The following is a 26,208-nucleotide window of genomic DNA, read 5'->3' on the forward strand; positions in this document are numbered from 1 at the left end:
TCATGCTGTGGGGATGTTTTTCAGCGGCAAGGACTGGGAGACTAATCAGGATTGACGGAAAGATGTAGCAAAGTACAGGGAGATCCTTGATGAAAACCTGCTCCAGAGCGCTCAGGACCTCAGACTGGAACGAAGGTTCACCTTCCAACAGGACAACAACCCTGAGCACACAGTCATGACACCGCAGGAGTGGCTTTGGGACAAGTCTCTGAATATCCTTGGGTGGACCAGCCAGAGCCCGGACTTGAACCTGATCAAACATCTCTGGAGAGACCTGAAAATAGCTGTGCAGCGATGCTCCCCATGCAACCTGACAGAGCTTGACAGGATCTGCAGAGAAGAATGGGAGAAACTCCCCAAATACAGGTGTGCCAACCTTGTAGCGTCGTACCCCATAAGAATCAAGGCTGAAATCGTTGTCAAAGGTGCATCAACAAAGTACTGAGTAAAGGATTTGAATACTTATGCAAATGAAATATTTCAGTTTTTAATTTGTAATAAATTTGCAAAAAGTTCTTAAAACCTGTTTTTGATTTGTCATTATGGGGTTTGTGTTTAGATTGATGAGGAAAAAAACAAAAATGTAATCCATTTTAGAATAAGGCTGTAGTGTAACAAAACGTAGAAAAAGTCAAGGGGTCTGAATACTTTCCCAATACACTGTATGTATGTATACTAGCAGGTATTTACATTAACATTTTAGTCATTTAGCAGACGCTCTTATCCAGAGAGATTTACAGTAATGAGTCATTTAGCAGACGCTCTTATCCAGAGAGATTTACAGTAATGAGTCATTTAGCAGACACTCTTATCCAGAGAGATTTACAGTATTGAGTCATTTAGCAGACGCTCTTATCCAGAGAGATTTACAGTAATGAGTCATTTAGCAGACGCTCTTATCCAGAGAGATTTACAGTAATGAGTCATTTAGCAGACGCTCTTATCCAGAGATTTACAGTAATGAGTCATTTAGCAGACGCTCTAATCCAGAGATTTACAGTAAGTATTATAAGCCTCTGTCATTACTACAGAGTATACCTTCTTGGAGCCATTCTATAATAATAATAATAATAATTTGGTGAGTGCTTATTTGTCTTACTTCACACATATACAAGTGAGTATTATACGCAGGTGTGAATTAGAAATGTGTTTTTTACACATCCCAACTCCCCCTGCGACTCCTCGGAGAGTGGATCACGGCCAGGGTCAGCAATTATCATCACCGGACCTGGAGCCAATTAGAGTTTAGGGCCTTGCTCAATGGCACATCGGCATCACCATTCTAGCGGGTTTGATGGCTCTTTCAACAGTCTATGGCAGGGGAATGGCTTGCCAAGAAAAACTTCCAAAATGACTAAAGAACTCATCTCTTTTTGACCTTAGATGTGGTAAATTTGGAGTGTTCAAAATTATTATAAGTATGTTCCGGCCCCCCGAAAATTCCTCTCAGACAAAAATCGGACCCCGCGGCTGAATCTATTTGCCTACCTATGGTCTATGGTTTTGAGATGTGCTGTATCTTTGAGCTATCCCTCCCAGCGCACAAAGCTGGTAGACATGACATTATCACAATCAAACTACAACCATTACAATGAAATTATAATCCATTACAACCAGATTATAATCAATTCCAACCAGATTATAATCCATTACAACCATATTAAAATCCATTACAACCAGATTATAATCCATTACAAACCAGATTATAATCCATTAAAACCAGATTATAATCAATTCCAATCAGATTATAATCCATTACAACCATATTAAAATCCATTACAACCAGATTATAATCCATTACAAACCAGATTATAATCCATTACAAACCAGATTATAATCCATTAAAACCAGATTATAATCCATTAAAACCAGATTATAATCCTGGTCTAGTTGTGAACTGGTTATAATAATTTCAAACATTTTAACCCGCTGTGAAGACTGTGATAGGAAACGACTGAATACTGTGAATGAAACAATGAAAGCTAACCCCGTACTGACCTGTAGCACCTCGTAGATGGCTTTCTTATACATGGGCTGCTTGATGAAGGTGGGCTGATGGAAGGCGTTGGAGAAGGAACTGAAAGGCAACAGTTTCTCTACACACACCTGTACAACACAACATTGTCATTGATCTTTTTAATTTATTTTTTAATTAGTGGAACAGAAATGGTGTTTATAACGGGTGGTGTTCAGTAGGGTATACTGTAGCAAAATGTTTCAAATGGAAACTGAAAATGACAGTTTTTTATTGGGCAAATTAATCCAGGTAGTTCCTTCCAGTTCCACTCTGTTTTCATCTGTTTGGTGCCTACCGAACACAACACTGTTTCTCTGTTTTACAGTTTTTTACTCACCACTGAGAATTTTCCGTCACCGAACCACATGACCCATCGTGTCCCCTCGGCAGCTCGGCTGCGTCCGGTCATCCACCAGGAGACAATACGACCAGGCCACCAGGAAAACCCCCTCAGCTTTCCCCACACCAGCTCCCCAATGCCGAAATCCCGCCCGTCCTACAGCACAACAACAACAACGGTCAACAACAATAACACCACCAGGGGTTCCAGACTGGCGCAGCGGTCTAAGGCACTGCATCTCAATGACCCTGGTTCGATTCCAGGCTGTATCACAACCGTCCGTGATTGGGGTAGGTCGACATTGTAAATAAGAATTTGTTCTTAACTGACTTGCCTAGTTAAATAAAGGTTAAATAAATACATAAAAGGAGAACCCCCTCAGCTTCCCCCACACCAGCTCCCCAATGCCAAAACCACACCTGTACTACAGGGATCATCACATACCCATACTAACAAACAACAATGTACTCACTGAACTATCATTCAGTGTCTGGTGGATGACCGTCTGCTAAATGGTATACATTATATGTAATTGCTACACCGTGTGTTTACCTCGTACTCCGGCTCAGTATCGGCAGTCTTGGGGGATGTCTTGTCCCCTCCTGCCATGGGGACAGGTTCAGGTGTGGTGGCCACAGTCGGGGACGCTGGGTCCGTGGGCTGCTGTTGTTGTTGTTGTTGCTGGTGGGGTGTGATGACTGACACCTCTTCTTTCTGTTGTGGCTCAGGCTCCATCTCCTCATGGTCCTCCATTAAGTTCAACACTGACACCAGTTGGGCTTTTTTCTCTGCCTGAAACACCACAGAGACAGGGGACAGGGAGAGGTCACTTTTCTCTGCCTGAAACACCACAGAGACGGGACAGGGAGAGGTCACTTTTCTCTGCCTGAAACACCAAAGAGACAGGGGACAGGGAGAGGTCACTTTTCTCTGCCTGAAACACCACAGAGACAGGGGACAGGGAGAGGTCACTTTTCTCTGCCTGAAACACCACAGAGACAGGGGACAGGGAGAGGTCACTTTTCTCTGCCTGAAACACCAAAGAGACAGGGGACAGGGAGAGGTCACTTTTCTCTGCCTGAAACACCACAGTGCATATATATACAGTGGGGCAAAAAAAGTATTTAGTCAGCCACCAATTGTGCAAATTCTCCCACTTAAAAAGATGAGAGAGGCTTGTAATTTTCATCATAGGTACACTTCAACTATGACAGACAAAATGAGAAAAAAAATCCAGAAAATCACATTGTAGGATTTTTAATGAATTTATTTGCAAATTATGGTGGAAAATAAGTATTTGGTCAATAACAAAAGTTTATCTCAATACTTTGTTATATACTCTTTGTTGGCAATGACAGAGGTCAAGCGTTTTCTGTAAGTCTTCACAAGGATTTCACACACTAATGCTGGTATTTTGGCCCATTCTTCGATGCAGATCTCCTCTAGAGCAGTGATGTTTTGGGGCTGTTACTGGGCAACAGGGACTTTTAACTCTCTCCAAAGATTTTCTAATGGGTTGAGATCTGGAGAATGGCTAGGCCACTCCAGGACCTTGAAATGCTTCTTACGAAGCCACTCCTTCGTTGCCCGGGCGGTGTGTTTGGGATCATTGTCATGCTGAAAGACCCAGCCACGTCTCATCTTCAATGCCCTTGCTGATGGAAGGAGGTTTTCACTCAAAATCTCACGATACATGGCCCCATTCATTCTTTCCTTTACACGGATCAGTCGTCCTGGTCCCTTTGCAGAAAAACAGCCCCAAAACATGATATTTCCACCCCCATGCTTCACAGTAGGTATGGTGTTCTTTGGATGCAACTCAGCATTATTTGTCCTCCAAACACGACGAGTTGAGTTTTTACCAAAAAGTTATTGTGTGGAGTCCCAGATCGAGGGAGATTATCAGTGGTCTTGTATGTCTTCCATTTCCTAATAATTGCTCCCACAGTTGATTTATTCAAACCAAGCTGCTTACCTATTGCAGATTCAGTCTTCCCAGCCTGGTGCAGGTCTACAATTTTGTTTCTGGTGTCCTTTGACAGTTCTTTGGTCTTGGCCATAGTGGAGTTTGGAGTGTGACTGTTTGAGGTTGTGGACAGGTGTCTTTTATACTGATAACAAGTTCAAACAGGTGCCATTAATACAGGTAATGAGTGGAGGACAGAGGAGCCTCTTAAAGAAGAAGTTACAGGTCTGTGAGAGCCAGAAATCTTGCTTGTTTGTAGGTGACCAAATACTTATTTTCCACCATAATTTGCAAATAAATTCATTAAAAATCATACAATTTGATTTTCTGGATTTTTGTTTCTCATTTTGTCTGTCATAGTTGAAGTGTACATATGATGAAAATTACAGGCCTCTCTGATCTTTTTAAGCTGGAGGACTTGCACAATTGGTGGCTGACTAAACACTTTTTTGCCCCACTGTATATGTGTGTGTGTGTGTGTGTGTGTATATACACATTTTTGCATGGGTGGCCCAAGCGGGAATTGAATCCACAACTCTGAGATTGTAAGTGCCATGCTCTACCAAGTAAGTCACACAGGGATAAAGAGGAAGCTACATGTAGAGTTCAGCGCATTTAAAAGTGAATATTTCAAAACACCTTTCTGCAGAAAGTTTAACTCAGTGGTTCCAAACCTTTTTGGGTCCAAGACCCCATTTTGATATCAATTTATTTTTGCGACCCCACCATGTAAAAAAAAAGGTTATGTAATCAAAGGCCAATGTTTACTTCTTTAATTGGGGCTATGACAATTTATTACAAATCAGTGTGACAGTACTTTTTGACAGTATTTCAATCTGAAGGAAGTATGGTTTGAAGTGAATTAAATGCATTAGAAAGGTATTGGGAATTTCAGAAGATCATCAGCCAATAATTGGGTATAATCTTCTTTGTAGAAAATTAAATCATCATTGATGATGTAAATTTACCCCTCAGCCTGATTTAGTGCCTGGTCTAAATCTTTCCCCCTCAGCCTGATTTAGTGCCTGGTCTAAATCTTTCCCCCTCAGCCTGATTTAGTGCCTGGTCTAAATCTTTCCACCTCAGCCTGATTTAGTGTCTGGTCTAAATCTTTCCCCCTCAGTCCGATTTAGTGCCTGGTCTAAATCTTTCCCCCTCAGCCTGATTTAGTGCCTGGTCTAAATCTTTCCCCCTCAGCCTGATTTAGTGCCTGGTCTAAATCTTTTCCCTTTTTTTTCAGTTTCTCTTGCGACCCCATTTTCAAATCAGTTGACCCGCGACCCCTAGTTTGGGAAACACTGGGTTAATGGGACAAACTCTCTGCAATTTCATTAGCAATCATCTGACAATAACCCATGTATTCTTGGACTCCCGAGTGGCACAGCGGTCTAAGGCACTGCATCTCAGTGCTTGAGGTGTCACCACAGACACAACCGTCAGTGATTGGGAGTCCCATAGGGTGGCGCACAAATGGCCCAGCGTTGTCCAGGTTTAGCCGGTGTAGGCCGTCATTGTAAATAAGAATTTGTTCTTATTAGTTAAATAAAGGTTAAAAATATATTTATATGTATTTTACATCCACTTTGTAGCTAAACCTAACATAGCAGGCATAAAAGAAACACCTGAAACTTGATCCCCTTCATACTGGTCTTGACAGGAAGAAAACATGTTGGGGAGGTTCTCTTCTGTACTGTTCAACCAATCCAGTAAATGTGGAGGAGGAGTTAAGATGAAGTGTCTCCTTGTTAACGTCCAAAAGAGGAAGTTGTGTCACAGGCTCTTTTGAAAACTGGAACGTCCCCAGTTGTTGGGGACTCGACAGAGGCTACTTTACAGCAAACGCCTTATTTACATCACTACAATACTGGTTTTCAATTCTCAGAACTGTACAGCAAAGTCTCCCCTCAAGACTGCACACAGAGAGGTCAATCACCAGAAGGATCAGGCCTACACACAGAGAGGTCAATCACCAGTAGGATCAGGCCTACACACAGAGAGGTCAATCACCAGTAGGATCAGGACTACACACAGAGAGGTCAATCACCAGTAGGATCAGGCCTACACACAGAGAGGTCAATCACCAGTAGGATCAGGACTACACACAGAGAGGTCAATCACCAGTAGGATCAGGACTACACACAGAGAGGTCAATCACCAGAAGGATCAGGCCTACACACAGAGAAGTCAATCACCAGTAGGATCAGGACTACACACAGAGAGGTCAATCACCAGTAGGATCAGGACTACACACAGAGAGTCAATCACCAGTAGGATCAGGACTACACACAGAGAGGTCAATCACCAGTAGGATCAGGACTACACACAGAGAGGTCAATCACCAGAAGGATCAGGCCTACACACAGAGAAGTCAATCACCAGTAGGATCAGGACTACACACAGAGAGGTCAATCACCAGAAGGATCAGGCCTACACACAGAGAGGTCAATCACCAGTAGGATCAGGACTACACACAGAGAAGCCAATCACCAGTAGGATCAGGACTACACACAGAGAGGTCAATCACCAGAAGGATCAGGCCTACACACAGAGAGGTCAATCACCAGTAGGATCAGGACTACACACAGAGAGGTCAATCACCAGAAGGATCAGGAGTAGAGGTCGACTGATTAATCGGAATGGCCGATGAATTAGGGCCAATTTCAAGTTTTCATAACAATCGGAAATCGGTATTTTTGGACACGGATTTGGCTGATTTAAAAAAAAAATTACACCTTTATTTAATCTTTATTTAACGAGGCAAGTCAGTTAAGAACAAATTCTTATTTTCAATGACAGCCTAGGAACGGTGAGTTAACTGCCTTGTTCAGGGGCAGAACGACAGATTTGTACCTTGTCAGCTCGGGGATTCAATTTTGAAACCTTACAGTTAACTAGTCCAACGCTATAACCAGCTGCCTCTCATTGCACTCCACGAGGAGCCTGCCTGTTACGCAAATGCAGTAAGCCAAGGTAAGTTGCTAGCTAGCATTAAACTTATCTTGTAAAAAACAATCAATCAATCATAATCACTAGTTAACAACACATGGTTGATGATATTACTAGTTTATCTAGCGTGTTGTGCATTGCATATAATCGATGCAGTGCGCATTCGCGAAAAAGGAATGTCGTTGCTCCAACGTGTACCTAAACATAAACGTCAATGCCTTTCTTAAAATCAATACACAGAAGTATATCTTTATTAACCTGCATATTTAGCTAAAAGAAATCCAGGTTAGCAGGCAATATTAACCAGGCGAAATTGTGTCACTTCTCTTGCGTTCATTGCACGTAGAGTCAGGGTATATGCAACAGTTTGGGCCGCCTGGCTCTTTGCGAACTAATTTGGCAGAATTTTACGTAATTATGACATAACATTGAAGGTTGTGCAATGTAACAGGAATATTTAGACTTATGGATGCCAGCCGTTAGATAAAATATGGAACGGTTCCGTATTTCACTGAAAGAATAAACATCTTGTTTTCGAGATGATAGTTTCCGGATTCGACCATATTAATGACCTAAGGCTCGTATTTCTGTGTGTTATTATGTTATAACTAAGTCTATGATTTGATAGAGCAGTCTGACTGAGCGATGGTAGCCAGCAGCAGGCTCGTAAGCATTCATTCAAACAGCACTTTTGTGCGTTTTGCCAGCAGCTCTTCGCAATGCTTCAAGCATTGAGCTGTTTATGACTTCAAGCCTATCAACTCCCAAGATTAGGCTGGTGTAACCGATGTGAAATGGCTAGCTAGTTAGCGGGGTGAGCGCTAATAGTGTTTCAAACGTCACTCGCTCTGAGACATGGAGTGGTTGCTCTGCAAGGGCCGCGGAGTTTGTGGAGCGATGGGTAACGCTGCTTCGAGGGTGGCTGTTGTCGATGTGTTCCTGGTTCGAGCCCAGGTAGGAGCGAGGAGAGGGACGGAAGCTATACTGTTACACTGGCAATGCTAAAGTGCCTATAAGAACATCCAATAGTCAAAGGTTAATGGACTACACACAGGACTACACACAGACAAGCCAATCACCAGTAGAATCAGGAGTCAGGACTACACACAGAGAAGCCAATGACCAGCAGGATCAGGAGTCAGGACTACACACAGACAAGCCAATAACCAGTAGGATCAGGTGTCAGGACTACACACAGACAAGCCAATCACCAGTAGGATCAGGAGTCAGGACTACACACAGACAAGCCAATCACCAGTAGGATCAGGAGTCAGGACTACACACAGACAAGCCAATCACCAGCAGGATCAGGACTACACAGAGACAAGCCAATCACCAGTAGGATCAGGACTACACACAGACAAGCCAATCACCAGTAGGATCAGGAGTCAGGACTACACACAGACAAGCCAATCACCAGTAGGATCAGGAGTCAGGACTACACAGAGACAAGCCAATCACCAGTAGGATCAGGACTACACACAGACAAGCCAATCACCAGTAGGATCAGGACTACACACAGACAAGCCAATTACCAGTAGGAATAGAAGTCAGGACTACACACAGACAAGCCAATTACCAGTAGGAATAGGAGCCAGGACTACACACAGACAAGCCAATCACCAGTAGGAATAGGAGTCAGGACTACACACAGACAAGCCAATCACCAGTAGGAATAGAAGTCAGGACTACACACAGACAAGCCAATTACCAGTAGGAATAGAAGTCAGGACTACACACAGACAAGCCAATCACCAGTAGGATCAGGACTACACACAGACAAGCCAATTACCAGTAGGAATAGAAGTCAGGACTACACACAGACAAGCCAATCACCAGTAGGATCAGGACTACACACAGACAAGCCAATTACCAGTAGGAATAGGAGTCAGGACTACACACAGACAAGCCAATCACCAGAAGGATCAGTGTGTTTCACACATTCTAGTAGTGAACTGACCTCAATGGGTGTAGCATTTCAATATCAACAAGTCAGGGAAAAGTAGCGTAAATTAGGCCTAACTAATGTTTACACAATTATGGTTAAAGAGCAGGAATATGGTAATTATAGCCGTGAACTACTAGATAAATCAGAACAGATCTCCCTTGAAATGGAGGTATTTTGACCACAATGGGACAACCTGGTAAAATAAAGGTTCAATTAAGACAAATAAAAACCAGATTCTAGAACCTTGCCATCCTAAACTTGTATAAACATTATTTTCTCAGTAAAAGTCCACTCTGGTCAACGATACAAAAGCAAACAGGTTTCTCTTCCAAAAGAAGATGAAAGGAAAAATCCACTCCAAAAATATTTTCTGATATTTTTTGCATTATTAGAGGCCCTAAATTATATATATATATTTTTGGGCCCTAAATATTTTGCTTGTCAGCAGTAAATTTTCAGTGACATGTTGCTTCTTAAAAAGCCAGATCATCATGGTGTGGCAAGTGACATGTTGCTTCTTGAAAAACCGGATCATCATGGTGTGGCAAGTGACATGTTGCTTCTTGAAAAACCGGATCATCATGGTGTGGCAAGTGACATGTTGCTTCTTGAAAAACCGGATCATCATGGTGTGGCAAGTGACATGTTGCTTCTTGAAAAACCTACAACCTGAAAACCTGAGCGCTGACATGCAAAACATTTTGGGAATGTACTGTATCAACAGTGGACAAATGACAAAATTATTAAAATATAGTTTTTGAGTGGATTTTTCCTTTAATGCTAACCTGTATAAATAGCCTGTATAAATAACCTATATATCTGAATAAAGATACAAATCCTATACAATACTTTAGTGTCCACTGTCCAGCACTGGCAGCTGTTCACACAATACAAAAAGAAAACTGTAGTATAGAGCACTGCTAATGTTTCTACCATGTTGTGCTGCTACCATGTTGTACTATTACCATGTTGTGTTGCTACCATGTTGTGCTTCTACCATGTTGTGCCTCTACCATGTTGTGCTGCTACCATGTTGTGCTGCTACCATGTTGTGTTGCTACCATGTTGTGCTTCTACCATGTTGTGCTGCTACCATGTTGTGCTACTACCATGTTGTGCTGCTACGATGTTGTGCTGCTACCATGTTCTGTTGTTACCATGCTGTGCTGTTGCCATGTTGTGCTGCTGCCATGTTGTTGTCATGTTGTGCTGCTGCCATGCTGCATTGTCATGTTGTGTTGCTACCATGCTGTGCTGTTGTCATCTTATAGGTCTCTCTTTATGTAGTGCTGTGTTGTCTCTCTTGTCGTGATGTGTGTTTTGTCCTATATTTTTTGTAATTTAAAAAAAATTATAATAATCCCAGCCCCGTCCCCGCAGGAGGCCTTTTGCTTTTTGGTAGGCCATCATTGTAAATAAGAATTTGTTCTTAACTGACTTGCCTAGTTATATAAAAGGTTAATTAAATAAATACAATTTAAATATCTGCTGACCAATAGCATCTCTCTATGTACTGTATTTGCTAGGCCCTGACATCTCCAGGCAGTAGACAGAGGGAGAGTTCACTGGGTTTTGGTACCTGACACTGAACCAATCACACAGAGAGGACGAGAGAGAGGCCCTACAGCCCCTCTCACTCTAAATTCCCAACAGCTGCATTCATCCTACTGCAGTCTGCCTCTCTCTCTCTGTCACTTTCTCTCTCTCTCTCTCAGGTTCTCTCTCTCTATCAGGTTCTCTCTCTCTTTCTCTCACTTTCTCTCTATCAGGTTCTCTCTCTCTCTCTCTCTGTCACGTTCTCTCTCTCTCTCTCTGTCACTTTCTCTCTATCTCTATCAGGTTCTCTCTCTCTCTCCCTGTCATTTTCTCTCTCTCTATCAGGTTCTCTCTCTCTCTCTCTCTCTCTCTCTCTCTCTCTCTTTGCCTTTCTCTTTTACACACAGTATATATATCTCAAAACACACACACACACACACATGTGAAAACCCTTCCCTGCACTTATTCCAATGCTCTGGTGCAAAATCTTTCTCAGGTTTCTCTCACACTATGAGTGTCCCAGGGCTGACTGTAGTGTATCAAATAGTGGGTGCTTATATTTGTCCTGTTTCATTTCATGTACAAGTGTGAGGTGTGAAATGGAAATGGAATTTTTGCAACTCTCCCTGAGACACCCTCGGAGAGATAAGGAGAGGGCTGGGAACAAACCCTAAGCCTCCATCTGAGTTCCCTCCCTCCCTCCCTCCATACAGTAGGCCCTCAGGGAGAGGGGTTGGATGGGGAGGGGCTGGTGAGGCAGAGCAGAAACATGTGGTGTTCAATCAAGAGGCTCTGCTCTAGTTTATAAATATCTGCAGTAAGTAGTGGATGACTTCCTGGTTCAAAGCCCTCCTCAACCATATGTGTTAGAGTGTTGGTTCAGCTGGCTCAGCTAAAGGTTATACAGGAGGCAGGGGATTTGATGTGTAGAGGAGGGAAAATATGTCCTGTAAAAAAAGAATACTTTAAACACTGTTTTCTTCTAAGTCTATGATGGTAATAAACGTTTTACTAGGTTTTAGTTGAACACAGGAGTCAGGGGATGAGCAGAGTATAGAGGTGGTGTCCTCTTGGACGTGTGTTAGATTTAAACAAACTTGTGAATCAAACACACTGATTCAAACACTCTGAATCAAATAAACTTGTTAATCAAACACACTGATTCAAACACTCTGAATCAAACAAACTTGTGAATAATACACACTGATTCAAACACTCTGAATCAAATAAACTTGTTAATCAAACACTGATTCAAACACTCTGAATCAAACAAACTTGTGAATAATACACACTGATTCAAACAAATTGATTCAAACAAGCTGATTCAAACAAAATCCAAATATATTATCTACTTATAGTAATAAAGTTTTACTATGTTTTCTTATGCAGTCAAATAAGTGATTTGGTGCCAAGATCATTCCTGGCAAGTCAAATCTGTTACAAGTGCACCTGTTGATACTGTGGACACAGTATGGCACAACAAAGGAATCTCTGCTAATCATTGACTGGAAAAATAAAAAATTAACTGACTTCAATGGGTTCAGACTCATTGATAATGTAACAGGCCATCTGGTGGGACTACAACACAGTAAGTAAGTTACAGGTAGATTTTAAGGAAGTGAGGAAAACTTATGCACTCACTACTACTGTAAGTCGCTCTGGATAAGAGTGTCTGCTAAATGACAAAAATGTCAAATATAAATGTAAAATCCTGTAGCCTACTGTACAGTACTGTTACAACGGTACTGTGGTAGCCATCTTGGCACGTTTTGGGGGAGTAACTGCTCTCTCCAGGGTGCTGCTAGTGGGTCATTTATCTTCAGAATCAATGGAAAACTGACTCTACCAAACAATGGTGGGGGAGGAATAGAGTACAGGGGCTATAAGAACCAGATATTTGTCTCTGGCCTTTTTCCCAGTTGTAAATGCCCCCTTTTGGGGCCTCTCTCTCATGTGAGAGTGCAGCTACACCAGGCAGGCAGTCTGCAAGACAGGCTCTCTAGATCCACAGGAGAGAAAAAATAAAATGCACAGGAGGTAGTGGGGATAGAGAGAGAGAGAGAGAGAGAGAGAGAGAGAGAGAGAGAGAGAGAGAGAGAGAGAGAGAGAGAGCGAGAGAGACAATGCAGTCTTTATCATTTTACACACGCTGCCTACCACTGACAACTTCAGAAATACCAGCTAGCTAGCAGCACATATACACTATGTGCCAACTCAGAGATCAACATAGAAAATGACACCATGAATGGATACTAACAATAAGACCAGTAGGAAGGAAAAGTAGCTACTCCCGGTAAATGGTATCTTTGATGTTAAAAAGATGCTGAGTGTTGGTATAATGTACCATACAGACATACTGTCCTACACACTAAACTTGTCTCAAATATATACAGTACTGTACTGCACACAGGAAAGAAGGCAAACATAAGCAACAATGGAGAAACGACTAAACGACTAGAAACGACTGTTATCAGCTACCTGCTAACTGTTATCAGCTACCTGCTAACTGTTATCAGCTAACTGCTAACTGTTATCAGCTAACTGCTAACTGTTATCAGCTAACTGCTAACTACTAACTGCTAACTGTTATCAGCTACCTGCTAACTGTTATCAGCTAACTGCTATCAGCTAACTGCTAACTGTTATCAGCTAACTGCTAACTACTAACTGCGCCTGGTTGAGATTAGTAGGTTAGTAGTTAATCGGTGGAAAAGCCCTCCATTCCTCTGACTGACTTCCTGACTGTAGAGACATTTTGCAGAAGACAACCTCTCTTGTCATGTGTTTGTTGTTCAGTACCCCATGAGGCCCCCAGTTCCTAGGCAAATAATAAGAGCTGCTTCTTATTCATAGACTGGATCTATAACAGTTTCCACATATAATAGCAGCTTCATGTCTAGTGTTACCAGATGAAATAGACAACTACACAGTTAATATACAGGTATAATAGCAGCTTCATGTCTCGTGTTACCAGATAAAATAGACAACTACACAGTTAATATACAGGTATAATAGCAGCTTCATGTCTCGTGTTACCAGATGAAATAGACAACTACACGGTTAATATACAGGTATAATAGCAGCTTCATGTCTCGTGTTACCAGATAAAATAGACAACTACACAGTTAATATACAGGTATAATAGCAGCTTCATGTCTCGTGTTACCAGATAAAATAGACAACTACACAGTTAATATACAGGTATAATAGCAGCTTCATGTCTCGTGTTACCAGATAAAATAGACAACTACACAGTTAATATACAGGTATAATAGCAGCTTCATGTCTCGTGTTACCAGATAAAATAGACAACTACACAGTTAATATACAGGTATAATAGCAGCTTCAATGTCTGGTTACCAGATAAAATAGACAACTACACAGTTAATATACAGGTATAATAGCAGCTTCATGTCTCGTGTTACTGTCAGATAAAATAGACAACTACACAGTTAATATACAGGTATAATAGCAGCTTCATGTCTCGTGTTACCAGATAAAATAGACAACTACACGGTTAATATACAGGTATAATAGCAGCTTCATGTCTCGTGTTACCAGATAAAATAGACAACTACACAGTTAATATACAGGTATAATAGCAGCTTCATGTCTCTTGGTTTACCAGATAAAATAGACAACTACACGGTTAATATACAGGTATAATAGCAGCTTCATGTCTCGTGTTACCAGATAAAATAGACAACTACACGGTTAATATACAGGTATAATAGCAGCTTCATGTCTCGTGTTACCAGATGAAATAGACAACTACACAGTTAATATACAGGTATAATACCAGCTTCATGTCTCGTGTTACCAGATAAAATAGACAACTACACAGTTAATATACAGGTATAATAGCAGCTTCATGTCTGATTTGTTACCAGATAAAATAGACAACTACACAGTTAATATACAGGTATAATAGCAGCTTCATGTCTCGTGTTACCAGATGAAATAGACAACTACACGGTTAATATACAGGTATAATAGCAGCTTCATGTCTCGTGTTACCAGATGAAATAGACAACTACACAGTTAATATACAGGTATGGTCAAGGATTTGACCAAGTCATTTCTCTGACACAAAGATCTCCAACACGTCTCCTCTGTAGTCAGGAACAGTGAATTACTGTATACTGTACGACCAACTGAGTTGGTATTTGTAAAGCATTAATAAAACACAACAATTTCTTTCCCCACACAGGAAGAAATCAATGGGGATTCCCAGAGAGATGTAAGCTAAAATGAATAATGTGATTCAACATTATAGTAAACAGACTGTTAGGATCATCAGATCATGATCATAGCTGCTTTCAGGCAGGTAATTAACCCTGAAACACCTTAACACACAGATGAACACAGCAGAACCGTGTGTAGCAATGTGGTAACAGTATTCATTAGCCCTAATCGTTGTCATAATGCCCCACAATGGCTGTGTATTTTATTACTGGCCCAGGCGGGGAGTCACTCAGATACACACACACATTCGCACACATCTGTTCCACGCGCGCACATACACATTCGCACATGCCCAAGCACACACACACACGTAACAAATGCCACACACACACAATGGGGGTCACACACACACACACACACACACACACACACACACACACACACACACACACACACACACACACACACACACGTAACTGGGGGTCACACACACACACACACACACACACACACACACACACACACACACACACACACACACACACACACACACACTGGGGGTCACACACACACACACACACACACACACACACACACACACACACACACACACACAACACACACTGAAAGACACCATCTGGTCCCCATTGTATTGGGTCCTTTTTGGAGGCAAGTAGGAATAATATTCCAGGGTCAGTCATGAGTACATGAACATAGTTCACTATGAATACACAAGTGGTATTGTTAAAACTGCCACCCGATGAGCTTGGTCAAATTACTTTCAAAAGGACTTGAAAATCTTTTAATCATCTTACAAGGAATTTCCATTAAGCATATCCCCCCCTTCTACTTACTATGCCTGTAATATGTGGTTGTCCCTCCTATTTATCTTAAGATGAATTCACTAACTGTAAGTGGCTCTAGATAAGAGCGTCTGCTAAATGACTACAGTGTAAAATGTAGACTTAAAACAGTCCACACGACAGAGAGAAGGGTTGAGGCCTAGCACTGAACTTTCTCCCAGTTCAACTGGTTCAGATATTCAATCTTTACACTACAAACTCTACAGCTGCTAAACCGTCTGTCAGAAACATAGGCATAATGCTTTTAGAACTATTCTGATCTAGAATGGGTGGCTGATAATGTACATAAAAGTGTCATGTATTGTGTAAGCAAGTAGCTTATCTAAACTGGGAAGAAAACCAAACCCACCGGGGGAAAAAATTGTAAAAACACAAGAAAACACATAATAATGCTAATGTGTGCATTAAAAACTCTTAGTGTTACTGCTGTAAAACAGGAAACAGTTTATGCACATTCCCCCCTCAGGATCACATTATTCTCAGAAAATTAAATTAAATTTAAAAAATGTAAAACATTTTCTCTGCACTTGTGAAAATCACTGCTTTCACTTTCCTTTCATAAAGAGAGTGTTTCCCTTTAAGCTGCTGAGAGACAACAGATGGGCAGTAGCAACTCTAGTGGAAATACCCGAAGTCAGCATATTCCTCTTGCTGTATGCGGGTTCATGTCTAATGCACACTCTCCACCACAATGTTAGCAAACAAATAATGCAATGCACATACCCATACACGCTGGCACACAATCCTTTTAATCCAATGTGGGGGCTGCAATTTGTTTACCCCCCACTCCTGGGGTAGAGGAGATCACTCAATAAAAATAAAGAAAGAAGCATGAACATTTCTTTGTCTGGAAATTCAGGGTCAGGTGACTGAAGACAGGAATTCTGGTTGGCTAGAGAGGACTTGCAAAATGTTGGCAGAGAGCCAAGAGGCTGCCTTGCAAACAGTGCTGGAAATATGCTGCAAACCTCATCTTCATCCTCATATCCATAGCTGGGGCTGCGGGAGGGGTTAGGAGAAGAATGAGGGGCGGGAGGAAGGAGAGAAAAGTCCACTGTAAGACAAGGAACTTAAAAAGAGTGATCCCTCTCTTTCTCTGGGAGAAATGGAAGAACAGAGTAGAAAGGAATTCTTCCCCTTTAAGCTAACCCTTTCAGTTCAGACAGCTCCTTTCCTTCTCAGTCAAGTCCAGAAACACGGTGAACCTGATGCATTGTCCCCAGCAGCAGCAACAGCAACAACAACAACAACAACAACAACAACAACAACAACAACAGCCAAACCAGCCAGCTTATTCTTTACCTCTTCTGTTTAGTCCTGGGAAAAGGGCTTCTGCAATGCCATCACAACAAATCCATCCTTATGCAAATGTTCTCATAAAGAAATAAAATGTATATCACAATATACTGACTATTTCTTCTAACACATGCTTATTTTATGAAATGCCCTCTTTATGTTATCTTATGATTTTTAAAGCCGCTTAGTTGAAAGAAAATGCGCTTCTATATTTGTAAAATGAGAGCTGCGGTGCCTAACCTCAGCTGCCTGTTTCTGTGGTTCTTTACCACGTTTCACTCGCCAGACCCCAGCATGTCCTGCTAATTTGCAAATAATTCCCCCCGCCAGACACTCTTATGGGTTCTTCCCAAGCCTGCTCCAATGGCAGGGCTGATGGCTGGAGGGGTGGGGTGAGAGACGAAATGGTAGCCCCCATCTTGTTGCCATGGACACAGCCACTCATTACGTAACAGTGACAGTGACGTAACAGTGTCTCTCACTACAAGTTCTGGCCTTACTACCAGGAGTATTATAGTCTGATGTGAAGAGGGAGGAGAGAGGGGGGGAAGGAAGGAAGGAAGGAAGGAAGGAAGGAAGGAAGGAGAGAAAGGGGAGAGAGAGAGAGAAGGAGGGGAGAGCAAGAGAGCGAGGGATGGAGGGAGAGAGAGGGGGAACGATGGAGAGAAGGGGAGTTAGAAAGAGAGAGGAGGAGGGATGGAGGGGGTGGTGGGAGGGAGAGAGGGGGAGGAAGGAAGGGGGGAAGGAAGGAAGGAAGGAAGGAAGGAAGGAAGGAAGGAAGGAAAGAGAGAGAGCAAAAGAGAGAGAGAGAGAGAGAGAGAGAGAGAGAGAGAGAGAGAGCAGGGGTAGGGAGGTAGAGATAGAGGGGAGGAGGGATGGGAGAGAGGGATAGAGAGAAAGAGATAGGGAGGGAGGTAGAGACAGAGGGGAGGAGGGATGAGAGAGAGGGATAGGTAGGGAGGTAGAGACAGAGGGGAGGAGGGATGAGAGAGAGGGATAGAGAGAAAGAGATAGGGAGGGAGGTAGAGACAGAGGGGAGGAGGGATGAGAGAGAGGGATAGAGAGGGAGGTAGAGACAGAGGGGAGGAGGGATGGGAGAGAGGGATAGAGAGGAGGGGGTAGGGAGGTAGAGACAGAGGGGAGGAGGGATGAGAGAGAGGGATAGAGAGGAGGGGGTAGGGAGGTAGAGACAGAGGGGAGGAGGGATGAGAGAGAGGGATAGAGAGGAGGGGGTAGGGAGGTAGAGACAGAGGGGAGGAGGGATGAGAGAGAGGGATAGAGAGGAGGGGGTAGGGAGGTAGAGACAGAGGGGAGGAGGGATGAGAGAGAGGGATAGAGAGGGAAGGGGTAGGGAGGTAGAGACAGAGGGGAGGAGGGATGGGAGAGAGAGATAGAGAGGAGGGGGTAGGAGGTAGGTAGAGACAGAGGGGAGGAGGGATGAGAGAGAGGGATAGGGAGGGAGGTAGAGACAGAGGGGAGGAGGGATGAGAGAGAGGGATAGGGAGGGAGGTAGAGACAGAGGGGAGGAGGGATGGGAGAGAGGGATAGAGAGGAGGGGGTAGGGAGGTAGAGACAGAGGGGAGGAGGGATGAGAGAGAAAGAGATAGAGTGGGAGGGAAACATTTCTAAGGATTTATGACATATTGTTTTGAGAAAGAGTTATTAATGATCTGAAATGAAATCCCACAGCTTGAATTAGCAGTAGAGTACATTACGTCACATTGGGTGAGTAGGAATGCTGTGTAGTCACATTCAGGAGGAGGCATGATTTCAGAAACGACCAATGCAATAGCCTGATATAGGGATGTACATTTGGCAGCCACATTACTGCAACATAAAATATAATAAAGTGGTTGTAACAACAGAAGAACATTCTTATTAGTCTCGATATCGTAAATTAACTTAATTAGTCTTGATATCGTAAATTAACTTTATTAGTCTTGATATCGTAAATTAACTTTATTAGTCTCGACGTTGTAAATTAACTTGGTTTTCTCTCCTTAGTTTGCATTATTACTGGATTTCCAATTAGTTCATTACATGGCTAATAAACTTAAACCCCGTTTGGATTCAGGTGGGGGCTAGATTAGTCTTTAACTGGTGCAAGTCCATGCCTATAATGTGACTTTGGGCTGTATAGTGGGAACCAAACTGAGGCAACAAAGCACAAAAGTGAGCAACAACATAGCGGTCATTTATCATTGGTCAACAATGGTGCCCTGAAGTAGGTCCTACAAAGACACAAAGACAGGAAGGAAACTGTGAACTCAACCAACCTACAAAAACAATGAAATAAATGGTATCTCTTTGATATATCAATGACCTATCAAATACACTTGGCTGTGAGAGAACCCAACAAATCCCGTCCCACTTTGCTGAGAATGCCCTGTCTATTGGCCTATTGGAATCTTGGTAACCCTGCCAGACAGCTCTGGACTATTTGTGGTCCCTGAAACAAGGTTTGAATAACAGGATGGCTAGAGAGGACTGGGAACAAATCATCTCCATAACAAATCACTAGGGCTGAAACCCAATGATTCAAATCTCTGGAGTCAGTCCTAGAGCCCACACATAAGCCCCACAATTGTGAAAGATATTAACATCGGGCACCCCCAAGACACATTGGGCACCCCCAGGGCACATTGGGCACCCCAAGGGAACCTCCAAGGCACATTGGGCACCCCTAAGACACATTGGGAACCCCCAAGACACATTGGGCACCTCCAAGACACATTGGGCACCTCCAAGACACATTGGGCACCTCCAAGACACATTGGGCACCCCCAAGACACATTGGGCACCTCCAAGACACATTGGGCACCCCCAAGACACATTGGACCCCCAAGACACATCGGGCACCTCCAAGACACATTGGGCACCCCTAAGACACATTGGGCACCCTTAAGAGTCTAACCCTGCCTGAGACAGTGGCTAGCCAGCCATCCAGTGGGAGGTACTGTACTCACCTCCATCTTCCACTTGGCCAGCCACTCCTCCCTGGTCCTCTTGCTAATGTAATATGGGTCCCCGGCCTGGAAGGTTACTCTGGGAATGGGCCTCTGACGCAGACTGACGGAGCCACGCAGCCTGCCTGTCCCAGGGCCTCCAACTCCCTGTTTAAAGGGATACAAAGAAGAACACCGGAATAAAGATATTAACTAATGTACTTGTTTTCTGTTTGTTTGTTCTGCTTTTTGCAAGGTTGTAGAGGAGGAACATGACCCAGGCAAACAGTTTCATGCTATCACTGCTGAAACTGCTGGCTAGTACTGTTGCTAGTTAGCCAGAGAAGCAATATTTTGCTCTTTGTCCTTTTTGGGGTGTGGGCGGAGGGGGGCTGCTTAGGGGGGGGTGCTCCAGAAAAGGATGATGACTCATTGACAAAACTGCAGCCCAATGCAGACATTGTGTGACTGGTCAAACAGCAAGGAACACAAACTGTCTCTTCCAGAGCCCTGGCAACCCACTATACTGTCTCACTCTACCAATCACAGCCTGGCTTGGCGAGCCCGCTTAAGTCATTGGCCAACTCAAGGACCTTCTTATGTCGGACTGGGCACCAAGTGTATTTGATATCTCAGATCTATATGCCAATAGGTACCATTTCTTTCAAAAGTCCAGGAGGTCATGATATTGTAAAAATGATATCGTAAAAGGAGAACATCACTTCCCCCTAGTTCAGCATCATCACCAGCTAACATCACAACCCCCAAAGGTCAGTCTGAAGAGGATACATCCCATTTCTCCAAACTTTTCCAGGAGGGTGTACTTGTGTACAGCAGTCTGAATGTTAGACTAGATCCTCCATAGGATTGATGTAAGCATCGACTGGAGGGAGATTCTACCATTGTTAAATTGATGCGAGGAGCTGGAGAAGTGGGCTGACTGATTGACTGGTTGATGGATGGATGGATTGATTGATTGATGATGTAACACAGTGTAATGAAGACAGTGGATGACTTACCTGTTTCTTGGCTGTATCACCTCCATCCTCCTTCTGCTCCACATCTAGAGGGAAACACAGTGAGTGACACTGGAACAATCATTCAATAACGTGTTCCTGTGGGCGAGCCAAAAGTCAGAGTAATCTCAGCACATAGGAGACGAGAGAGACTACAGCCACAGTCACCTTGGCATCGACAGAAAAAACAAAGCCACCCGGCAACACAGGACCAGTGGATCTCCTCAATCATTCATAAGAGTTCTACCTGACCTGTAGTTAGACACTTGTGGGCTAGCTGAGCTTGTCACAATGGCCTGTCACCTTAGCAGCATATATCAAAGTCTGCTGGCTGGGTTAGAAGTCTATTCACCACATGGCATCGTTGTCTTAGGAAAGTTAGACGTGTCAGAACGACGTAGCTGTCTGAAGACAACGTCAATGGCCCCCCGAAGATGACCTTAACTCACTCTGGTTCTCTCAGCTGCCAGGTAGAACCTAAAGCCACAGGTAAATGAACATCCCTGTTGTCGACCCTTTCCCAACATCCCTGTTGTCGGCCCTTTCCCAACATCCCTGTTGTCGGCCCTTTCCCAACATCCCTGTTGTCGGCCCTTTCCCAACATCCCTGTCCCTGTTGTCGGCCCTTTCCCAACATCCCTTTAGGCCCCAACATCCCTGCCCTTTTGTCGGCCCTTTCCCAACATCCCTGTTGTCGGCCCTTTCCCAACATCCCTGTTGTGCCCTTTCCCAACATCCCTGTTGTCGGCCCTTTCCCAACATCCCTGTTGTCGGCCCTTTCCCAACATCCCTGTTGTCGGCCCTTTCCCAACATCCCCCTTTCCCAACATCCCTGTTGTCGGCCCTTTCCCAACATCCCTGTTTGACCCTTTCCCAACATCCCTGTTGTCGGCCCTTTCCCAACATCCCTGTTGTCGGCCCTTTCCCAACATCCCTGTTGTCGGCCCTTTCCCAACATCCCTGTTGTCGGCCCTTTCCCAACATCCCTGTTGTCGGCCCTTTCCCAACATCCCTGTTGTCGGCCCTTTCCCAACATCCCTGTTGTCGGCCCTTTCCCAACATCCCTGTTGTCGCCCTTTCCCAACATCCCCTTTCCCAACATCCCTGTTGTCGGCCCTTTCCCAACATCCCTGTTGTAGGCCCTTTCCCAACATCCCTGTTGTCGGCGGCCCTTTCCCAACATCCCTGTTGTCGGCCCTTTCCCAACATCCCTGTTGTCGGCCCTTTCCCAACATCCCTGTTGTCGGCCCTTTCCCAACATCCCTGTTGTCGGCCCTTTCCCAACATCCCTGTTGTCGGCCCTTTTTCCCCCAACATCCCTGTTGTCGGCCCTTTCCCAACATCCCTGTTGTCGGCCCTTTCCCAACATCCCTGTTGTCGGCCCTTTCCCAACATCCCTGTTGTCGGCCCTTTCCCAACATCCCTGTTGTCGGCCCTTTCCCAACATCCCTGTTGTCGGCCCTTTCCCAACATCCCTGTTGTCGGCCCTTTCCCAACATCCCTGTTGTCGGCACTTTCCCAACATCCCTGTTGTCGGCCCTTTCCCAACATCCCTGTTGTCGGCCCTTTCCCAACATCCCTGTTGTCGGCCCTTTCCCAACATCCCTGTTGTCGGCCCTTTCCCAACATCCCTGTTGTCGGCCCTTTCTTTCCCAACATCCCTGTTGTCGGCCCTTTCCCAACATCCCTGTTGTCGGCCCTTCGGCCCTTTCCCAACCTCCCTGTTGTCCTTTCCCAACATCCCTGTTGTCGGCCCTTTCCCTGTTGTCGGCCCTTTCCCAACATCCCTGTTGTCGGCCCTTTCCCAACATCCCTGTTGTCGGCCCTTTCCCAACATCCCTGTTGTCGGCCCTTTCCCAACATCCCTGTTGTAGTCGGCCCTTTCCCAACATCCCCTTTCCCAACATCCCTGTTGTCGGCATCCCTTTCCCAACATCCCTGTTGTCGGCCCTTTCCCAACCTTCCCCTTTCCCAACATCCCTGTTGTCCGGCCCTTTCCCAACATCCCTGTTGTCGGCCCTTTCCCAACATCCCTGTTGTCGGCCCTTTCCCAACATCCCTGTTGTCGGCCCTTTCCCAACATCCCTGTTGCCCTTTCCCAACATCCCTGTTGTAGGCCCTTTCCCAACATCCCTGTTGTCGGCCCTTTCCCAACATCCCTGTTGTCTGCCCTTTCCCAACATCCCTGTTGTCGGCCCTTTCCCAACATCCCTGTTGTCGGCCCTTTCCTGTGAAGCTCAGGCACCTCAATGTGCTGAGGGACAGAGAATAGACAAGTGCAGGTGCTGCTGGTGCAGTCAGTCAGTCAGTCAGTCAGTCAGTCAGTCAGTCAGTCAGCTAAAGAGATGGAGGCTGAGATGAGTTGATGCAACAGAGGTTTGGTGTGGTAAAACCATGATGAGTAGTGGAGAGGAGAGGAGAGGAGAGGAGAGGAGAGGAGAGGAGAGGAGAGGAGAGGAGAGGAGAGGAGAGGAGAGGAGAGGAGAGGAGAGGAGAGGAGAGGAGAGGAGAGGAGAGGAGAGGAGAGGAGAGCCACAGCTGGCTACTATTACCATAGCTCGTACCACTTCACAACCACTCGCCACTAAGCAGAAAAAAACAACGACACACTGTAGCCTACTCACTGCTTCTCTTGTGTGACTTTAGGTCCACATAACATCTCTGCAGGGATCTCTACACACTTGAAGGACTTGAACCAGTATGGACATGTGCTACACCGACTACTATGCCTTCTTGATTACAATCACCCTGCTTCTGGAACAGTGTTGTTCCAACGACTTCACTGTAATAAAGTAGTAATACTTCTAGAAGAAACAGGAGTCTCTCTCCAACAGCTTTCACACTCACCATTCACTAACATGGTCCAATCAGAAGGGCATCATCCACTTCCCAGGCAGCTTGACTATGTACATCCACACCCAGCCTGACTGAATGTTGCTGGATGTTTCCTATCTACACCTCAAAGAAATATGCTTTGCATTTCCTGTTAGAGCACATGGTTCCATTAAAACTAGCTGTCTGTCGTGTGTGTGTTCGCGCGTGTGTGTGGGCATGTCTGTGTCTGTGAGTGTGCATGTGTGTGTGTGCGTGTGTGCGTGCATGTGTGTGCTCATGTGCATGAGCGTGTGTGTCCGTGTGCATGTGTGTGTGTGCGTGCATGAGCATGTGTGTGTGTGTATATGTGTGTGCGTGCATGAGCGTGAGCGTGTGTGTGTGTGTGTGTGTGTGTGTGGATGGAAAACTGCACCCTAAGCCGTAACATAACATACCTGGCCTGGAAATACAAAACCACACAACCGTTGGTGGTGTGATAAAAATATACAGAAAAGGAAACTGACACACTTCCTGTAGGCTAAATGCTGCAGAAAATATACTTCCTGTAGGCTAAATGCTGCAGAAAATATACTTCCTGTAGGCTAAATGCTGCAGAAAATATACTTCCTGTAGGCTAATTGCTGCAGAAAATATACTTCCTCAAGCCTCTAGTAATAAAATGTAGCTTAACCTACTCTCCACTAGTAGTATGAACTTCAGAAACAAGACTCTGTCCCAAATGGCACGCTGTCCCCTACACAGTGCCCTACCTTTGACCAGGTCAGAGGAAGTTAACCTAAATAGGGAATAGAGTGCCATTGGGGAAGCATCCTTGGGGCTTTCCCCACATATCTGGCGGTGAATGAAATGAGTTCCTGAGGTCTGTAAGTCAGAGTGCCATATGGGCGGTGTTTGCACAACTCTTCTATTGGTTCCATTACACCAGGCAAGCTCAATCGAGCCCAGATAAAGGATTTGAAATCGTTTTTTGAATAGTATTGAACCCAGGTCAGCTGTGATTACAAAGGCGTGTTATCCATTCTGAAGCAGCATTGTTTACCCTCTTGCGTTCAGCAGAGTTGAGGTTAACCAAGGAGCATGGACACTACCCAACTGAAACAGCATTATGACTAATGACTTTTAACCACGGACGTCCCCATTCAAGTCCATGATGGCATAATGGGTGGACTGGCAGCTATTTTGTAACCATGCCAGGAAGTATAAGCAGGAGGTGTGCCTTTCACACTGTGCTGTGATCTGTTGAGTCAACTGACGTTACAACATATACATAACATTACATGAGCCTCATCAGTTAGCATCATTTTAATCAACATTCTACATTACCATGGAAATGATTGCATCAAAATACCAGGCAGCTATTGTGACTGTAGCCATCAGTTTCCCAGGGTTACAGCTTCCAAGCCTGTTCTATTTCTGGAATACGTAGAGCAGCGAGAAGCTGAGGAAGGGAGAAGGTCCAAGGAAAAAGCAGCTGACTCACATTCACAACAAGTCTTTATAGCTATGATCCTCTTGAGCAGTGTGCACATTTGTGGGACAGGGTTGATACAATACACTGTTTTCATATCAACCCTCAACACTGCATGTAGCTGCTACACATCACAGGACGTTATGACACAGCATTGAGAAACACAGAATACAACCATTTTATTACCCTACCCTGAAAGACCGTGACAGACCAGCAGAAGAACAGTAGACTGAAGAGTTGTATTATCCAGCCCCATTACAACACTTGAGCTCTGAGAGGCCTGTGGGAACATCCTGATAGCATGGGCACATCCCAAATGGCACCCTATTCCCTATATAGTGCCCTACTTTTGACCAGGTCCCATTTGGTACGCCGTCTCAAAGTCCCCTTTTACCCCGACATGTAATTTGGGATGCAGACCATGTTTTCCTGCTTTAACTACCCTGGGGCTGTCACTGAAGTAGCGTACACAACCTTTACACCCTACACTCACTGGTCCACGCTCATTAAGAGAGGCCTTTCAACTTGGTTCTTTCTTTCTGCCTTCACCTCGCTCTCTCCCTCTCTCTCTCCCTCCCTCCACTTCTCTCTCTCCCTCCCTCTCTCCACCCTCTCTCCCTCCCTCTCTCCACCCTCTCTCTCTCTCCCTCCCTCCCTCCCTCCACCTCTCTTTCTCTCCCTCCCTCCCTCTCTCTCCCTCCCTCCCTCCACCTCTCTTTCTCTCCCTCCCTCCCTCCCTCCACCTCTCTTTCTCTCCCTCCCTCCCTCTCTCTCCCTCCCTCCCTCCACCTCTCTTTCTCTCCCTCCCTCCCTCCCTCTCTCTCTCTCCCTCCCTCCCTCCACCTCT

At 44.5% G+C, this 26,208-nt stretch overlaps 1 protein-coding gene across 3 annotated transcripts in view; it reads right to left on the reverse strand.

Annotated features, from left to right (window-relative positions):
• Window positions 1-26,208, reverse strand: part of LOC112256905 (DNA (cytosine-5)-methyltransferase 3A-like) — a 63,922-nt gene that overhangs the window by 23,179 nt on the left and 14,535 nt on the right. For 2 of the 3 annotated variants that reach the window (XM_042325243.1, XM_042325242.1), the window contains exons 5-9: window positions 21,062-21,105; window positions 20,064-20,210; window positions 2,910-3,149; window positions 2,355-2,513; window positions 1,999-2,106 (exon numbers count right to left, since the gene is read on the reverse strand). In XM_042325243.1, coding sequence (XP_042181177.1) covers window positions 1,999-2,106; window positions 2,355-2,513; window positions 2,910-3,149; window positions 20,064-20,210; window positions 21,062-21,105 — 698 coding nt within the window. The remainder of the gene's footprint in view (window positions 1-1,998; window positions 2,107-2,354; window positions 2,514-2,909; window positions 3,150-20,063; window positions 20,211-21,061; window positions 21,106-26,208) is intronic. The other variant, XM_042325244.1, reaches the window with a different exon arrangement.

Source organism: Oncorhynchus tshawytscha, linkage group LG08 (genome assembly GCF_018296145.1).
Source record: "Oncorhynchus tshawytscha isolate Ot180627B linkage group LG08, Otsh_v2.0, whole genome shotgun sequence".
Classification (NCBI taxonomy): domain Eukaryota; kingdom Metazoa; phylum Chordata; class Actinopteri; order Salmoniformes; family Salmonidae; genus Oncorhynchus; species Oncorhynchus tshawytscha.